Raw genomic sequence first — 14,491 nt, forward strand, 5'->3', positions numbered from 1 at the left:
AGTAACACAGCACAGGTAATGGAGACAGCATCACATATAAAGGGGGAGCAGGACAGGTAAGAGGAGCAAGGTGTTAATGGGGAGACGGTAAATCTAGGGTTCAATGGGAGATAGAAGAGGAGGAGGCGAGATTAACACTGGTCGTCAAATAACAGAATGAGGGGAAATATGCTCTGACGTCCTCTCGCCCACATGGTCGAAGCAGGTAGTTTAACGACCCCTCTTTACGACCTTATTAACCCCTGTTGCACAGCACTGTCTTGGTTATGAGTGTGTGACAGGTGGATGGCGCCAGGAACTACCACCTCCCCCTCCCTCCCCCTCCCATTAACTCCCTCTTCCTCTTCCTAACTTGTCTCTCCTACCCACTTCCCCCCACTAATACCACCCTTCCTCCTGCCACCTACCCTCCAATTTTCCCCTCATGTATGCCCTCTCCCCCTCTTCCCCCGCTGTCTCCACCCCCTCCCCTTCACCCCTGTCACCTCGGCGAGGGGTCTCTGAGGAGGCTGCAGTCTCCCACTCAGCCAGACACATCACAGATATATAAGATGCAGGCTGGAGGTGGGACATGGATCACCGCACCTCCACGCTATCACCTTCGTCAGGTAAGTCTTCACTTGGCCACACTCTCGGGAACACGTCCTCCTGTCGTCGTAGGCGGAGTGTCGTCGTTTTTTCCCTCATGTGAGTTTTCATTTCTTGCGTAGGTCGTTCCTTTCTTACTAAGGTCGTTCCTCTCCTACGTAGGTCATTCTTATGCAGGTCGTTCCTCTTTTACGTAGATCGTTCCTCACTTACATAAGTCGTTCCTCTATCACACAGGTCGTTCCTCTCTTACGTAAGTCGTTCCTCTCTTACGCAGGTCGTTCATTTCTTACATAGGTCGTTGTTTCACTTAGATCCTCAGACACATGTGCAGCATCTGGCTCTAAAATAAAGATACCTAGACGTTAGACTGTATTTCATTCATGTACAAGCAGATCCTTCGACGACCAGGTTGATCTGATAGCAAATCTTCCTTCGTGAGGAAGATTTCCTTTAGCTTGTACATCCTTCTTCAGATAGTTCCTCCTCCTCCTCCTCCTGCATCCTGTTTTTTAAAGACTGGTCATCCTTACCTTCAGGTACGTTTTATTCTATTTCCTTATCCCCAGGAAGGTTGTTCTTCTTCTCCTCCTTCAGAAAAGTCCTTCTACTAGTCCTTCAAAAGGATTTTCTTCCTTCAGGTAGGTCTGTTTACTTCGGGAAAGTACTCGTCTTCCTCGCAAAAGTCCAGCTACATGTGACTCTTCCTCACACACAAATACAGTTTTCTTGTTGTTGTCATCAGTCTGCCGCCAAGAACTGTACAGTGTTTTAATATTAAACTTGTTTAGTGTAAAACAGATTGGAAAATGAGACGTAATGGTTTTCTCTTACAGAAACCATTGTGTTCAGTGTTTTCGTTCAAAACGTGTGTGTGTGTGTGTGTGTGTGTGTGTGTGTGTGTGTGTGTGTGTGTGTGTGTGTGTGTGTGTGTGTGTGTGTGTGTGTGTGTGTGTGTGTGTGTGTCGTGTTACTGAACACTTTGTGCTTAAGAGCAAAAAAAAAAAAATCCCAATACCGTGGTTCGAACAACTGCCTTAGTGGTGCAGTGTTACTTCTCTGTTGCAGTGATCGAAGTGGTGATCGAAGGGACTCTTGAGTTCGACGTGACCTTCGAAACGCGAGTTCGACCCCAAATCCAGCCACCAGAACCCAGGGACAACTCTCGCATCTTCTTCGGCCAGGTGAGTCTTGTCTTGCACCTCCACATTCCATCAATCTTTGTCAAGGCTGAGAGACTGATTGCTTGAAACTCCTCTTATTCCACCTTTTTCTGCATTGGACTGAAGAAGCCAGTGTGGCGTTTCCAAACTAAACATACCCAAATGTTACAAAAATGTCTCATTTAACAACGTGTCGATTTTGTAAACAGTTTATTCACATCCTTTTGAGTGTCCCTCTTCGTGTTTTTCATTAACGTGATAAGAACATTTAAGCTACATTGTCTACTTGTTATCTTTACAAACTCTGACCCGGAGCTCTGGACGGGTCGAGACAGTTTCTGCTCTCTTGTCGGAGTTCGCAGGTTAGAACCTAACAGCGAACTTCTTTTCTTCTCCCACAGGGTAACCTCGCGGGAAAGGTTCGCCCAGTCGCAACAATCAGGCCTCTGCCAGAAAAGGAAAATCTGAAGGAATCTGAGACTGAGAGCCCAGAAATTCCGGATGATATCAAGAAAACCGAATTGATTGAGAGTTTCCAAGATTCTGAGCTGCAAGAGGCACTCTCAATCCTCGACGACGATTCTTCAGGTGACTGGAAGACAACTGAGTTTAACACCACTCAGCAAGAAAATTACAACAATACTAACGAGGCTTTGTGTGTGATTCAGCAGAGTGACTCGACTCTCCCTGAAGAAAGTGATCCAGTTAAGAAAGAAAAAGAGGTAGTAGAGGCCAACGAGCAGTCCCACACACAGTACGACTTCGTCAGGAAGGAACCCACCAATCTAGGAAATTCCTGCTGTGTTGAGACAAACCAGAGCTTCAGCGAGCAGGGGCCCAAGCAGGTCTCTGACCCGTGCTGTTGCCACAGGGACTGGGTGCGTGCACAGAGTGCTAAAAGCAACACCAAGCTTAACACACGCTACCACAGCACCAAGAAGATGGAAGGTGAATACCAGGAAGGATGTCACAACGGCGAGTGTGAGGAAAATCAAGGATGTGACACAAGGGAAAGCTTTGAAGTGGAGAAACAGGTCCACCACAAGGAGCTTCCCATCACTGAGTGCCTTGACGGTGAGCTCGAAGGGGTAGACGGAGAGCTGAATGGTTATGTTTCTGTTCCTGTAGATACGGATGATCTGAGCCGTTCTCGTAAATCCGCTTGTGTAAATCAATAGGATTGGATCCGTTCTCATAAACAAAGGCCATGTGATCTGTCCTTTTAAACGTAAATGAATCTGCTCCTTTCTTGCAAACACGAGCTGTCTGATCCGTTCTTGTAAGACAGTTTAATCCGCTCACGTCAACAAAAAACAAATGAAGCTGACAGCTTCCTCATGTCCCCCTCAGAGTTCCTGGAGAAGTTGCACCTGTCACACCTAGCAGACTACCTGAGGGTGCTGGGCTGTACCTGTGTGAGGGACCTGCGCCTCTTGGAGAAGCCTGAACTTGAAGCTATTCAGCTCATCTCCCGTCGGCGCCTCCTACAGGAGCTTGACTCTTTCAACCTTCACCATGAAGGTGAGGTGCTAGGTGCAGCAGCAGGTGAGATGCTAGGTGAGGCGCTATGTGGAGCAGCAAGTGAGATACTAGATGCAGCAGCAGATGAAGTGTTAGGTGTAGCAGCAGGTGAGGTGCTAGGTGCAGTAGCAGGTAAGGTGCTAGGTGGAGCAGCAGGTGAGGTGCCAGGTGCAGCAACAGGTGAAGTGCTAGGTGCAGCAGCCGGTGAGGTGCCAGGTGGAGCAGCAGGTGAGGTGCCAGGTGCAGCAACAGGTGAAGTGCTAGGTTCAGCAGCCGGTGAGGTGCCAGGTGGAGCAGCAGGTGAGGTGCTAGGTGGAGCAGCAGGTGAGGTGCTAGGTGCAGCAGCCGGTGAGGTGCCAGGTGGAGCAGCAGGTGAGGTGCTAGGTGCAGCAGCAGGTGAGGTGCTAGGCACAATAACAGGTGAGGTGCTAGGAGCAGCAGAAAATAAGATCATGTTAATTGTAGACGACAGTGATTATTATTATTATTATTATTATTATTATTATTATTATTATTATTATTATTATTGAATTTGCATATATTCACTGGGGAAAAAATTCTCGCAGTTTAAAACACGTAATTTTTATATTTAAAAAAAGAACGGTAAACCCGCATGAGTCGTTCAAAGCCGCCCTAAAAACCTCCTTTAAATATGACGGCCTAGTTGATTTTGATCTTGTTTCTTACGAGGAATGGAAGATCTGATCCCCTCAGCTGATCCTATGTGATAAGTGATCTAATCCCCTGTGACGGGATCTGACCCTATGTGATAAGGGATCTGATCCTATATGACAAGGGATCTGATCCTATGTGATAAGGGATCTGATCCTATGTGATAAGGGATCTGATCCTATGTGATAAGGGATCTGATCCTATGCGATAAGGGATCTGATCCTATGTGAGAAGGGATCTAATCCTATGGGATAAGGGATCTGATCCTATATAATAAGGGATCTGATCCTGTGACGAGGAATCTGATCCTATGTGATAAGGGATCTGATCCTACGTCATGAGGGATTTGATCCTATGTGAGGAGGGATCTGATCCTATGTGAGGAGGGATCTGATCCTATGTGAGGAGGGATCTGATCCTATGCAACGAGGGATCTGATCCTATGTGACGAGGGATCTGATCCTATGTTATGAGGGATCTGATCCTATGCAACGAGGGATCTGATCCTATGTTATGAGGGATCTGATCCTATGTGACGAGGGATCTGATCCTATGATAAGTGATCTGATCGTCTGTACTAAGAATAAAGATCCGTCAGTAGTCCTCAGGGTTTGCAGTAAACAATGATTTATTTGAACCCTCTGCTCCCCATTTATCCCCTTTCCCCACTCATTCCCTCTCCCCACTCATCACCATCTCCCTTGACCCCCCCACCATCTCTAAGCCACTCCAGTCCTACTCTCTCCCCAACCCTCCCCGTCTCAACACCCCTCCCCACATCATCACTAACCCCACTTCTCTCCCCCTCTCTCTCTCTCCCCACAAACTATCGCCCACTCCTCCCCCCTACAGACTACACCTTCGGTGACTCCTGCGTCTCCCAGTCCATACACTTCCCCCCACTTCAGTGTTCCCAAACTCTAAAAACCTCTTCCTCCTCTTCTTCGCCTCCTTCTTCCTCTAATCTGACTGTGCCTCCGGTGCCGCCCTCGTCAGCGCCTCCTGCCGACTGCTCCCTGGAGGGCTGGCTCACCTGGTACGGTCTCACGCACATCGCTGGCTTCCTGAAGGCTATAGGAGTGCATAGTGTGGCTGACATGACCTACCTGAGGGAGGAGGACCTGCAACTCCTGAAGCCAGTCACCCGCAGGAGGATCCTAGCCTGCTACAGGAAGTAAGAAGCCGAAGGAAAGAGAGAGAGAGAGAGAGAGAGAGAGAGAGAGAGAGAGAGAGTCGCTGTTTATATTTTTAATCAGCATTAACTCTTAACTACAATTATTCTAATCTTAGTAAAAGAAATTATGAAATATTATGATAAATCATCGATATTTTAATTCCATATAAATGTCAATATTGTAGTTTGTTCACAAGAGTAAGTTTTTGTATATTATGAGAGAATATAGATAAACCAAGAGGGCAGAGTACCAGCAGTACTGTGTGATGGTAGTGGGTGTGTCCGCTATAACGAGGTTCACTGTGTTGCAGGTCGGCTTAGAGATGTGCGGGAGAGGTTGAAGGAGCAGCCGGCACCAGAGTCTTCAAGGAGCAGCCGGCACCCGTCTTGAAGAAGCAGTCGGCACCAGAGTCTCGAATGCTCTTACACACACACAAACACAAAACTAGCCACGTGTCTATCGGCAAGTGTCTTTTATGAAAGACAACAAACACACACACACACGCACATATCCCTTATGTATAATTTACCAATTATCCCAAAATGTAGTTCCAAAACCGTAGAGTTTTATTATTCAACCTTATTGACTTTCTTACACAACAGTGTTGTAGCAAACAGTGTTGTAGCAAACAACAGTGCTGTAGCAAACATCAGTGCTGTAGCGGTGTTGTAGCAACAACAGTGTTGTAGCAGTGTTGTAGCAAACAGCAGTGCTGTAGCAAACAATAGTGTTGTAGCAAACAGCAGTGCTGTAGCAAACAACAGTGTTGTAGCAGTGTTGTAGCAAACAACAGTGTTGTAGTAAACAGCAGTGCTGTAGCAAACAACAGTGTTGTAGCAAACAACAGTGTTGTAGCAAACAGCAGTGCTGTAGCAAACAACAGTGTTGTAGCAGTGTTGTAGCAAACAACAGTGTTGTAGTAAACAGCAGTGCTGTAGCAAACAACAGTGTTGTAGCAAACAACAGTGTTGTAGCAAACAACAGTGTTGTAGCAGTGTTGTAGCAAACAACAGTGTTGTAGCAAACAGTGCTGTAGCAAACAACAGTGTTGTAGCAAACAACAGTGCTGTAGCAAACAACAGTGTTGTAGCAAACAACAGTGTTGTAGCAAACAGCAGTGCTGTAGCAAACAACAGTGTTGTAGCAAACAACAGTGTTGTAGCAAACAACAGTGTTGTAGCAAACAGTGTTGTAGCAAACAACAGTGTTGTAGCAAACAACAGTGTTGTAGCAAACAACAGTGTTGTAGCAAACAGCAGTGCTGTAGCAAACAGTGCTGTAGCAAACAACAGTGTTGTAGCAAACACCAGTGTTGTAGCAGTGTTGTAGCAAACACCAGTGTTGTAGCAGTGTTGTAGCAAACAACAGTGTTGTAGCAAACAACAGTGTTGTAGCAAACAGTGCTGTAGCAAACAACAGTGTTGTAGCAAACAACAGTGATGTAGCAAACAACAGTGTTGTAGCAAACAACAGTGCTGTAGCAAACAACAGTGTTGTAGCAAACAAGTGTTGTAGCAAACAGCAGTGCTGTAGCAAACAACAGTGTTGTAGCAAACAACAGTGCTGTAGCAAACAACAGTGTTGTAGCAAACAACATTGTAGCAAACAACAGTGATGTACCAAACAACAGTGTTGTAGCAAACAGTGATGTAGCAAACAATGATGTAGCAAACAACAGTGTTGTAGCAAACAACAGTGTTGTAGCAAACAACAGTGTTGTAGCAAACAACAGTGATGTAGCAAACAACAGTGTTGTAGCAAACAACAGTGTTGTAGCAGTGTTGTAGCAGTGTTGTAGCAAACAAGTGTTGTAGCAAACAGCAGTGCTGTAGCAAACAGCAGTGTTGTAGCAAACAACAGTGCTGTAGCAAACAACAGTGATGTAGCAAACAACAGTGATGTAGCAAACAACAGTGTTGTAGCAGTGTTGTAGCAAACAACAGTGCTGTAGCAAACAGCAGTGCTGTAGCAAACAACAGTGTTGTGACAAGCAACAGTACTGTACCAAACAACAGTGTTATAGCAAACAACAGTGTTGTAGCAAACAGTGTTGTAGCAAACAGCAGTGCTGTAGCAAACAACAGTGTTGTGACAAGCAACAGTACTGTAGCAAAGAACAGTGTTATAGCAACAGTGTTATAGCAAACAACAGTGTTGTAGCAAACAACAGTGTTGTGACAAGCAACAGTACTGTAGCAAACAACAGTGTTGTGACAAGCAACAGTACTGTAGCAAACAACAGTGTTGTGACAAGCAACAGTACTGTAGCAAACAACAGTGTTGTGACAAGCAACAGTACTGTAGCAAACAGTGTTGTAGCAAACAACAGTACTGTAGCAAACAACAGTGTTGTAGCAAACAACAGTGTTGTAGCAAACAACAGTGTAGTAGCAAACAACAGTGTTGTAGCAAACAACAGTGTTGTGACAAGCAACAGTACTGTAGCAAACAGTGTAGTAGCAAACAACAGTGTTGTAGCAAACAACAGTGTTGTACCAAACAGTGTTGTAGCAAACAGTGTTGTAGCAAACAACAGTGTAGTAGCAAACAGTGTTGTAGCAAACAACAGTACTGTAGCAAACAACAGTGTTGTAGCAAACAACAGAGTTGTAGCAAACAACAGTGTAGTAGCAAACAAGTGTTGTAGCAAACAACAGTGTTGTAGCAAACAAGTGTTGTAGCAAACAACAGTGTAGTAGCAAACAACAGTGTTGTAGCAAACAAGTGTTGTAGCAAACAACAGTGTTGTAGCAAACAAGTGTTGTAGCAAACAACAGTGTAGTAGCAAACAACAGTGTTGTAGCAAACAACAGTGTTGTAGCAAACAACAGTGTAGTAGCAAACAGTGTTGTAGCAAACAACAGTGTTGTAGCAAACAACAGTGTTGTAGCAAACAACAGTGTTGCAGCAAACAACAGTGCTGTAGCAATCATCATTATCATCAATCATCATCCACGTTAATCACAAAAGTTTCTGGCTGGAAGGGGAGACAATGTTAAATGATCGGAAAATCGCTGGAGACAGCGGGTGGGCCGGATAGAATTACTGTGGAGGGTTGGGCCGGATGTGGCCCCGCGGGCCAGGTGTTCCTCACCCCTGGCCTGACACCCTGGATCAAACCTCCTGACGCTGTATGGCCCATAACGACTTAGCACTCAACCATTAATACGATAATAATAATAATAATAATAATAATAATAATAATAATAATAATAATAATAATTATAATAATAATAAAATAATGGAAAACAAGCTTATTAAGAATTATTTTTATTATTATTATTATTATTATAATTATTATTGGGCTTTAAACCTACTGGCAAGAGCCGCTTGAACTAACGGTAGTCAGTTACCAACCAATGGTACAGTGTTACTTAACCAATAGTAACCAGTTACTGAAACAATGGTAACCAGTTACTGAAACAACGGTAACCAGTTACTGAAACAACGGTAACCGGTTACTGAACCAATAGTAACCAGTTACTGAAACAACGGTAACCAGTTACTGAACCAACGGTAACCAGTTACTGAACCAACGGTAACCAGTTACTGAACCAACAGTAACCAGTTACTGAACCAACGGTAACCAGTGACTGAAACAACGGTAACCAGTTACTGAACCAACGGTAACCATTTACTGAACCAACGGTAACCAGTTACTGAAACAACGATAACCAGTTACTGAAACAACGGTAACCAGTTACTGAAACAACGGTAACCAGTGACTGAAACAACGGTAACCAGTTACTGAAACAACGGTAACCAGTTACTGAAACAACGGTAACCGGTTACTGAACCAATAGTAACCAGTTACTGAAACAACGGTAACCAGTTACTGAACCAATGGTAACCAGTTACTGAACCAACGGTAACCAGTTACTGAACCAACGGTAACCAGTTACTGAACCAACGGTAACCAGTGACTGAAACAACGGTAACCAGTTACTGAACCAACGGTAACCAGTTACTGAACCAACGGTAACCAGTTACTGAAACAACGATAACCAGTTACTGAAACAACGGTAACCAGTTACTGAAACAACGGTAACCAGTAACTGAAACAACGGTAACCAGTTACTGAACCAACGGTAACCAGTTACTGAAACAACGGTAACCGGTTACTGAAACAACGGTAACCGGTTACTGAACCAATAGTAACCAGTTACTGAACCAACGGTAACCAGTTACTGAACCAACGGTAACCAGTTACTGAACCAACGGTAACCAGTTACTGAACCAACGGTAACCAGTGACTGAAACAACGGTAACCAGTGACTGAACCAACGGTAACCATTTACTGAACCAACGGTAACCAGTTACTGAACCAACGGTAACCATTTACTGAACCAACGGTAACCAGTTACTGAAACAACGATAACCAGTTACTGAAACAACGGTAACCAGTTACTGAAACAACGGTAACCAGTTACTGAACAAACGGTAACCAGTTACTGAACCAACGGTAACCAGTGACTGAAACAACGGTAACCAGTTACTGAACCAACGGTAACCAGTTACTGAACCAACGGTAACCATTTACTGAACCAACAGTAACCAGTTACTGAAACAACGATAACCAGTTACTGAAACAACGGTAACCAGTTACTGAACCAACGGTAACCAGTTACTGAACCAACGGTAACCAGTTACTGAAACAACGGTAACCAGTTACTGAAACAACGGTAACCAGTTACTGAAACAACGGTAACCAGTTACTGAAACAACGGTAACCAGTTACTGAAACAACGGTAACCAGTTACTGAAACAACGGTAACCAGTTACTGAAGCAACGGTAACCAGTTACTGAAGCAACGGTAACCAGTTACTGAACCAACGTTAACCAGTTACTGAAACAACGGTAACCGGATACTGAACCAACGGTAACCAGTTACTGAACCAATGGTAACCAGTGACTGAAACAACGGTAACCAGTTACTGAAACAACGGTAACCATTTACTGAACCAACGATAACCAGTTACTGAAACAACGATAACCAGTTACTGAAACAACGGTAACCAGTTACTGAAACAACGGTAACCAGTTACTGAACCAACGGTAACCAGTTACTGAACCAACGGTAACCAGTTACTGAAACAACGGTAACCAGTTACTGAACCAACGGTAACCAGTTACTGAACCAACGGTAACCAGTTACTGAAACAACGGTAACCAGTTACTGAACCAACGGTAACCAGTCACTAAACCAACGGTAACCAGTTACTGAACCAACGGTAACCAGTTACTGAAACAACGGTAACCAGTTACTGAACCAACGGTAACCATTTACTGAACCAACAGTAACCAGTTACTGAAACAACAGTAACCAGTTATTCTAGGTACACTTCTGCGCAAATCCGTAAAAAATTCAATGTGTATAATAACTGGTTTAGTCTTAAGCAACCACCCAGGAAATAAGACTTATTTCCTGGGTGGTTAACCCTCTCTACCCTGGGTTATCCTGGGTGGCTAACCCTCCCTACCTTGGGTTATCCTGGGTGGTTAACCCTCCCTACCCTGGGTTATCCTGGGTGGCTAACCCTCCCTACCCTGGGTTATCCTGGGTGGCTAACCCTCTCTACCCTGGGTTATCCTGGGTGGCTAACCCTCCCTACCCTGGGTTATCCTGGGTGGCTAACCCTCTCTACCCTGGGTTATCCTGGGTGGCTAACCCTCTCTACCCTGGGTTATCCTGGGTGGCTAACCCTCTCTACCCTGGGTTATCCTGGGTGGCTAACCCTCCCTACCCTGGGTTATCCTGGGTGGCTAACCCTCTCTACCCTGGGTTATCCTGGGTGGCTAACCCTCTCTACCCTGGGTGGCTAACCCTCTCTACCCTGGGTTATCCTGGGTGGCTAACCCTCCCTACCCTGGGTTATCCTGGGTGGCTAACCCTCTCTACCCTGGGTTATCCTGGGTGGCTAACCCTCTCTACCCTGGGTTATCCTGGGTGGCTAACCCTCTCTACCCTGGGTTATCCTGGGTGGCTAACCCTCCCTACCCTGGGTTATCCTGGGTGGCTAACCCTCTCTACCCTGGGTTATCCTGGGTGGCTAACCCTCCCTACCCTGGGTTATCCTGGGTGGCTAACCCTCCCTACCCTGGGTTATCCTGGGTGGCTAACCCTCCCTACCCTGGGTTATCCTGGGTGGCTAACCCTCTCTACCCTGGGTTATCCTGGGTGGCTAACCCTCCCTACCCTGGGTTATCCTGGGTGGCTAACCCTCCCTACCCTGGGTTATCCTGGGTGGCTAACCCTCCCTACCCTGGGTTATCCTGGGTGGCTAACCCTCTCTACCCTGGGTTATCCTGGGTGGCTAACCCTCTCTACCCTGGGTTATCCTGGGTGGCTAACCCTCCCTACCCTGGGTTATCCAGGGTAGCTAACCCTCCCTACCCTGGGTTATCCTGGGTGGCTAACCCTCCCTACCCTGGGTTATCCTGGGTGGCTAACCCTCTCTACCCTGGGTTATCCTGGGTGGCTAACCCTCTCTACCCTGGGTGGCTAACCCTCCCTGCCCTGGGTTATCCTGGGTGGCTAACCCTCCCTACCCTGGGTTATCCTGGGTGGCTAACCCTCTCTGCCCTGGGTTATCCTGGGTGGCTAACCCTCTCTACCCTGGGTGGCTAACCCTCTCTACCCTGGGTTATCCTGGGTGGCTAACCCTCCCTACCCTGGGTTATCCTGGGTGGCTAACCCTCTCTACCCTGGGTTATCCTGGGTGGCTAACCCTCCCTACCCTGGGTTATCCTGGGTGGCTAACCCTCTCTACCCTGGGTTATCCTGGGTGGCTAACCCTCTCTACCCTGGGTTATCCTGAGTGGCTAACCCTCCCTACCTTGGGTTATCCTGGGTTGCTAACCATCCCTACCCTGGGTTATCCTGAGTGGCTAACCCTCCCTACCCTGGGTGGCTAACCCTCCCTACCCTGGGTTATCCTGGGTGGCTAACCCTCTCTACCCTGGGTTATCCTGGGTGGCTAACCCTCCCTACCCTGGGTTATCCTGGGTGGCTAACCCTCTCTACCCTGGGTTATCCTGGGTGGCTAACCCTCCCTACCCTGGGTTATCCTGGGTGGCTAACCCTCCCTACCCTTGGTTATCCTGGGTGGCTTACCCTACAAAATGTTATGTTAACCCAGAAACCCGAGTTCAATTCTGAAAACACTCAAGACGTATAAGGAACGTCTCCTGACGCATCCTGCCCTTGTTAGGTTAGTTAAGGTTCGTCAGGAAACAGGACAAGTGTTTCCTGACGCGGGTCTTAGATGATGACCCGCCATTGGAGCCTTTGGTCATCTGACCGAGGCCTTCCGCTGGCTTACCCCTCCACCCCTTTAAAAATTCTGGTCATAGTTATGATCACATTTGTGTACTAGGTACACATCAGTACATAACGAATATTACCAGCAAAAACACAAAAGAAAGTGACTTATTTACATTGGGGTTCCTACAGGAGGTAGTGGACTGGTATGTGTCGCATCCTGGGCGGAACTTAAGGGACCTTAATTAAGGATAATTAGTCAGCCTAATGGTACTAGAACTAGGTAACGCGGTAGTGTACTAGAGAACTATAAGGTACCTAACGAACGACGCTACAAAAAGGGGAGAGTGAGTTCTTGTATAGCTAACATACATGTACCTATTACTGTAACATACATGTACCTATTACTGTAACATACATGTACCTATTACTGTAACATACATGTACCTATTACTGTGATCTGATCCTGTCTTTAATGTTAATAACTCAATTAACATCATTCCCGGTACATCTTCTCTTATTATAACTAACTTTCACACAATTCAGTAACTTACCTCTTAACTTTGAACGTTGAAACAGTAATATATTACAAGGATCCTGTTGTAAATAACTCACTTAGATATTTCTAGGTTATCCTTGAGAGTTATCTACATATATGTTGCTGTGTATGATAACTTATGTAACTGTGTTTATGTGTATTTGGAGGTGAATAAAGTTAGTTGTCCCTGGTCTATGTTCCTTCCTTGTTTTCTCTGGAGGCTGAGAACTGAGCTGTTTTCTGTGAGCACTCTTTGTGTGTGTGTGTTGTGTGTGTGTGTGTGTGTGTGTGTGTGTGTGTGTGTGTGTGTGTGTGTTGTGTTTTGTGTGTTGTGTGTTGTGTGTTGTGTGTTGTGTGTTGTGTGTGTGTTGTATGTGTGTGTGTGTTGTGTGTGTGTGTTGTATGTGTGTGTGTGGTGTGTGTGTGTGTGTGTTGTGTGTGTGTGTGTGTTGTGTGTGTGTTGTGTGTGTGTTGTGTGTGTGTTGTGTGTGTGTGTGTGTGTGTGTGTACTCACCTAGTTGAGGTTGCAGGGGTCGATTCCAAGCTCCTGGCCCCGCCTCTTCACTGGTCACTGCTAGGTCACTCTCCCTGAACCATGAGCTTTATCGTACCTCTGCTTAAAGCTATGTATGGATCCTGCCTCCACTACATCGCTTCCCAAACTATTCCACTTCCTGACTACTCTGTGGCTGAAGAAATACTTCCTAACATCCCTTTGATTCATCTGTGTCTTCAGCTTCCAACTGTGTCCCCGTGTTGCTGTGTCCAGTCTTTGGAACATCCTGTCTTTGTCCACCTTGTCAATTCCTCTCAGTATTTTGTAAGTCGTTATCATGTCCCCCCTATCTCTCCTGTCCTCCAGTGTCGTCAGGTTGATTTCCCTTAACCTCTCCTCATAGGACATACCTCTTAACTCTGGGACTAGTCTTGTTGCAAACCTTTGCACTTTCTCTAGTTTCTTTACATGCTTGGCAAGGTGTGGGTTCCAAACTGGTGCCGCATACTCTAATATGGGCCTAACGTACACGGTGTACAGGGTCCTGAACGACTCCTTATTAAGATGTCGGAATGCTGTTCTGAGGTTTGCCAGGCGCCCATATGCTGCGGCAGTTATTTGGTTGATGTGCGCTTCAGGAGATGTGCCTGGTGTTATACTCACCCCAAGATCTTTTTCCTTGAGTGAGGTTTGTAGTCTCTAGCCCCCTAGACTGTACTCCGTCTGCGGTCTTCTTTGGCCTTCCCCAATCCTCATGACTTTGCACTTGGTGGGATTGAACTCCAGGAGCCAGTTGCTGGACCAGGTCTGCAGCCTGTCCAGATCCCTTTGTAGTTCTGCCTGGTCTTCGATCGAATGAACTCTTCTCATCAACTTCACGTCATCTGCAAACAGGGACACCTCGGAGTTTATTCCTTCCGTCATGTCGTTCACAAATACCAGAAACAGCACTGGTCCTAGGACTGACCCCTGTGGGACCCCGCTGGTCACAGGTGCCCACTCTGACACCTCGCCACGTACCATTACTCGCTGCTGTCTTCCTGACAAGTATTCCCTGATCCATTGCAGTGCCTTCC

General features: G+C 46.2%; 1 protein-coding gene across 2 annotated transcripts; it reads left to right on the forward strand.

Annotated features, from left to right (window-relative positions):
• Positions 1-452: 452 nt before the first annotated feature.
• On the forward strand, positions 453-5,680 carry LOC128702399 (uncharacterized). Of its 2 annotated transcripts, XM_070102177.1 has the most exons (6): positions 454-608; positions 1,657-1,772; positions 2,153-2,825; positions 3,102-3,272; positions 4,941-5,118; positions 5,430-5,680. In XM_070102177.1, exons 1-6 carry the CDS (start codon positions 572-574, stop codon positions 5,437-5,439), a joined length of 1,185 nt encoding a protein of 394 aa, XP_069958278.1. In that variant the 5' UTR covers positions 454-571; the 3' UTR covers positions 5,440-5,680. The 2 variants fall into 2 exon arrangements, with proteins under 2 accessions (XP_069958277.1, XP_069958278.1); XM_070102176.1 differs by lacking the exon at positions 5,430-5,680 and having other exon boundaries at positions 453-608; positions 4,797-5,122.
• The last annotated feature ends 8,811 nt before the right edge of the window (positions 5,681-14,491 follow it).

Source organism: Cherax quadricarinatus, chromosome 80, assembly GCF_038502225.1.
Source record: "Cherax quadricarinatus isolate ZL_2023a chromosome 80, ASM3850222v1, whole genome shotgun sequence".
NCBI lineage: Eukaryota > Metazoa > Arthropoda > Malacostraca > Decapoda > Parastacidae > Cherax > Cherax quadricarinatus.

What these genes read in the sequence shown, in the direction of transcription:
- LOC128702399 (XM_070102176.1), top strand. Translation starts at nt 572, where the DNA reads ATGGATCACCGCACCTCCACGCTATCACCTTCGTCAG. An exon ending in CTCGCATCTTCTTCGGCCAG is followed by an intron (nt 1,773 to 2,152) that starts GTGAGTCTTGTC and finishes CTTCTCCCACAG; the next exon opens with GGTAACCTCGCGGGAAAGGT. An exon ending in CATCACTGAGTGCCTTGACG is followed by an intron (nt 2,826 to 3,101) that starts GTGAGCTCGAAG and finishes TGTCCCCCTCAG; the next exon opens with AGTTCCTGGAGAAGTTGCAC.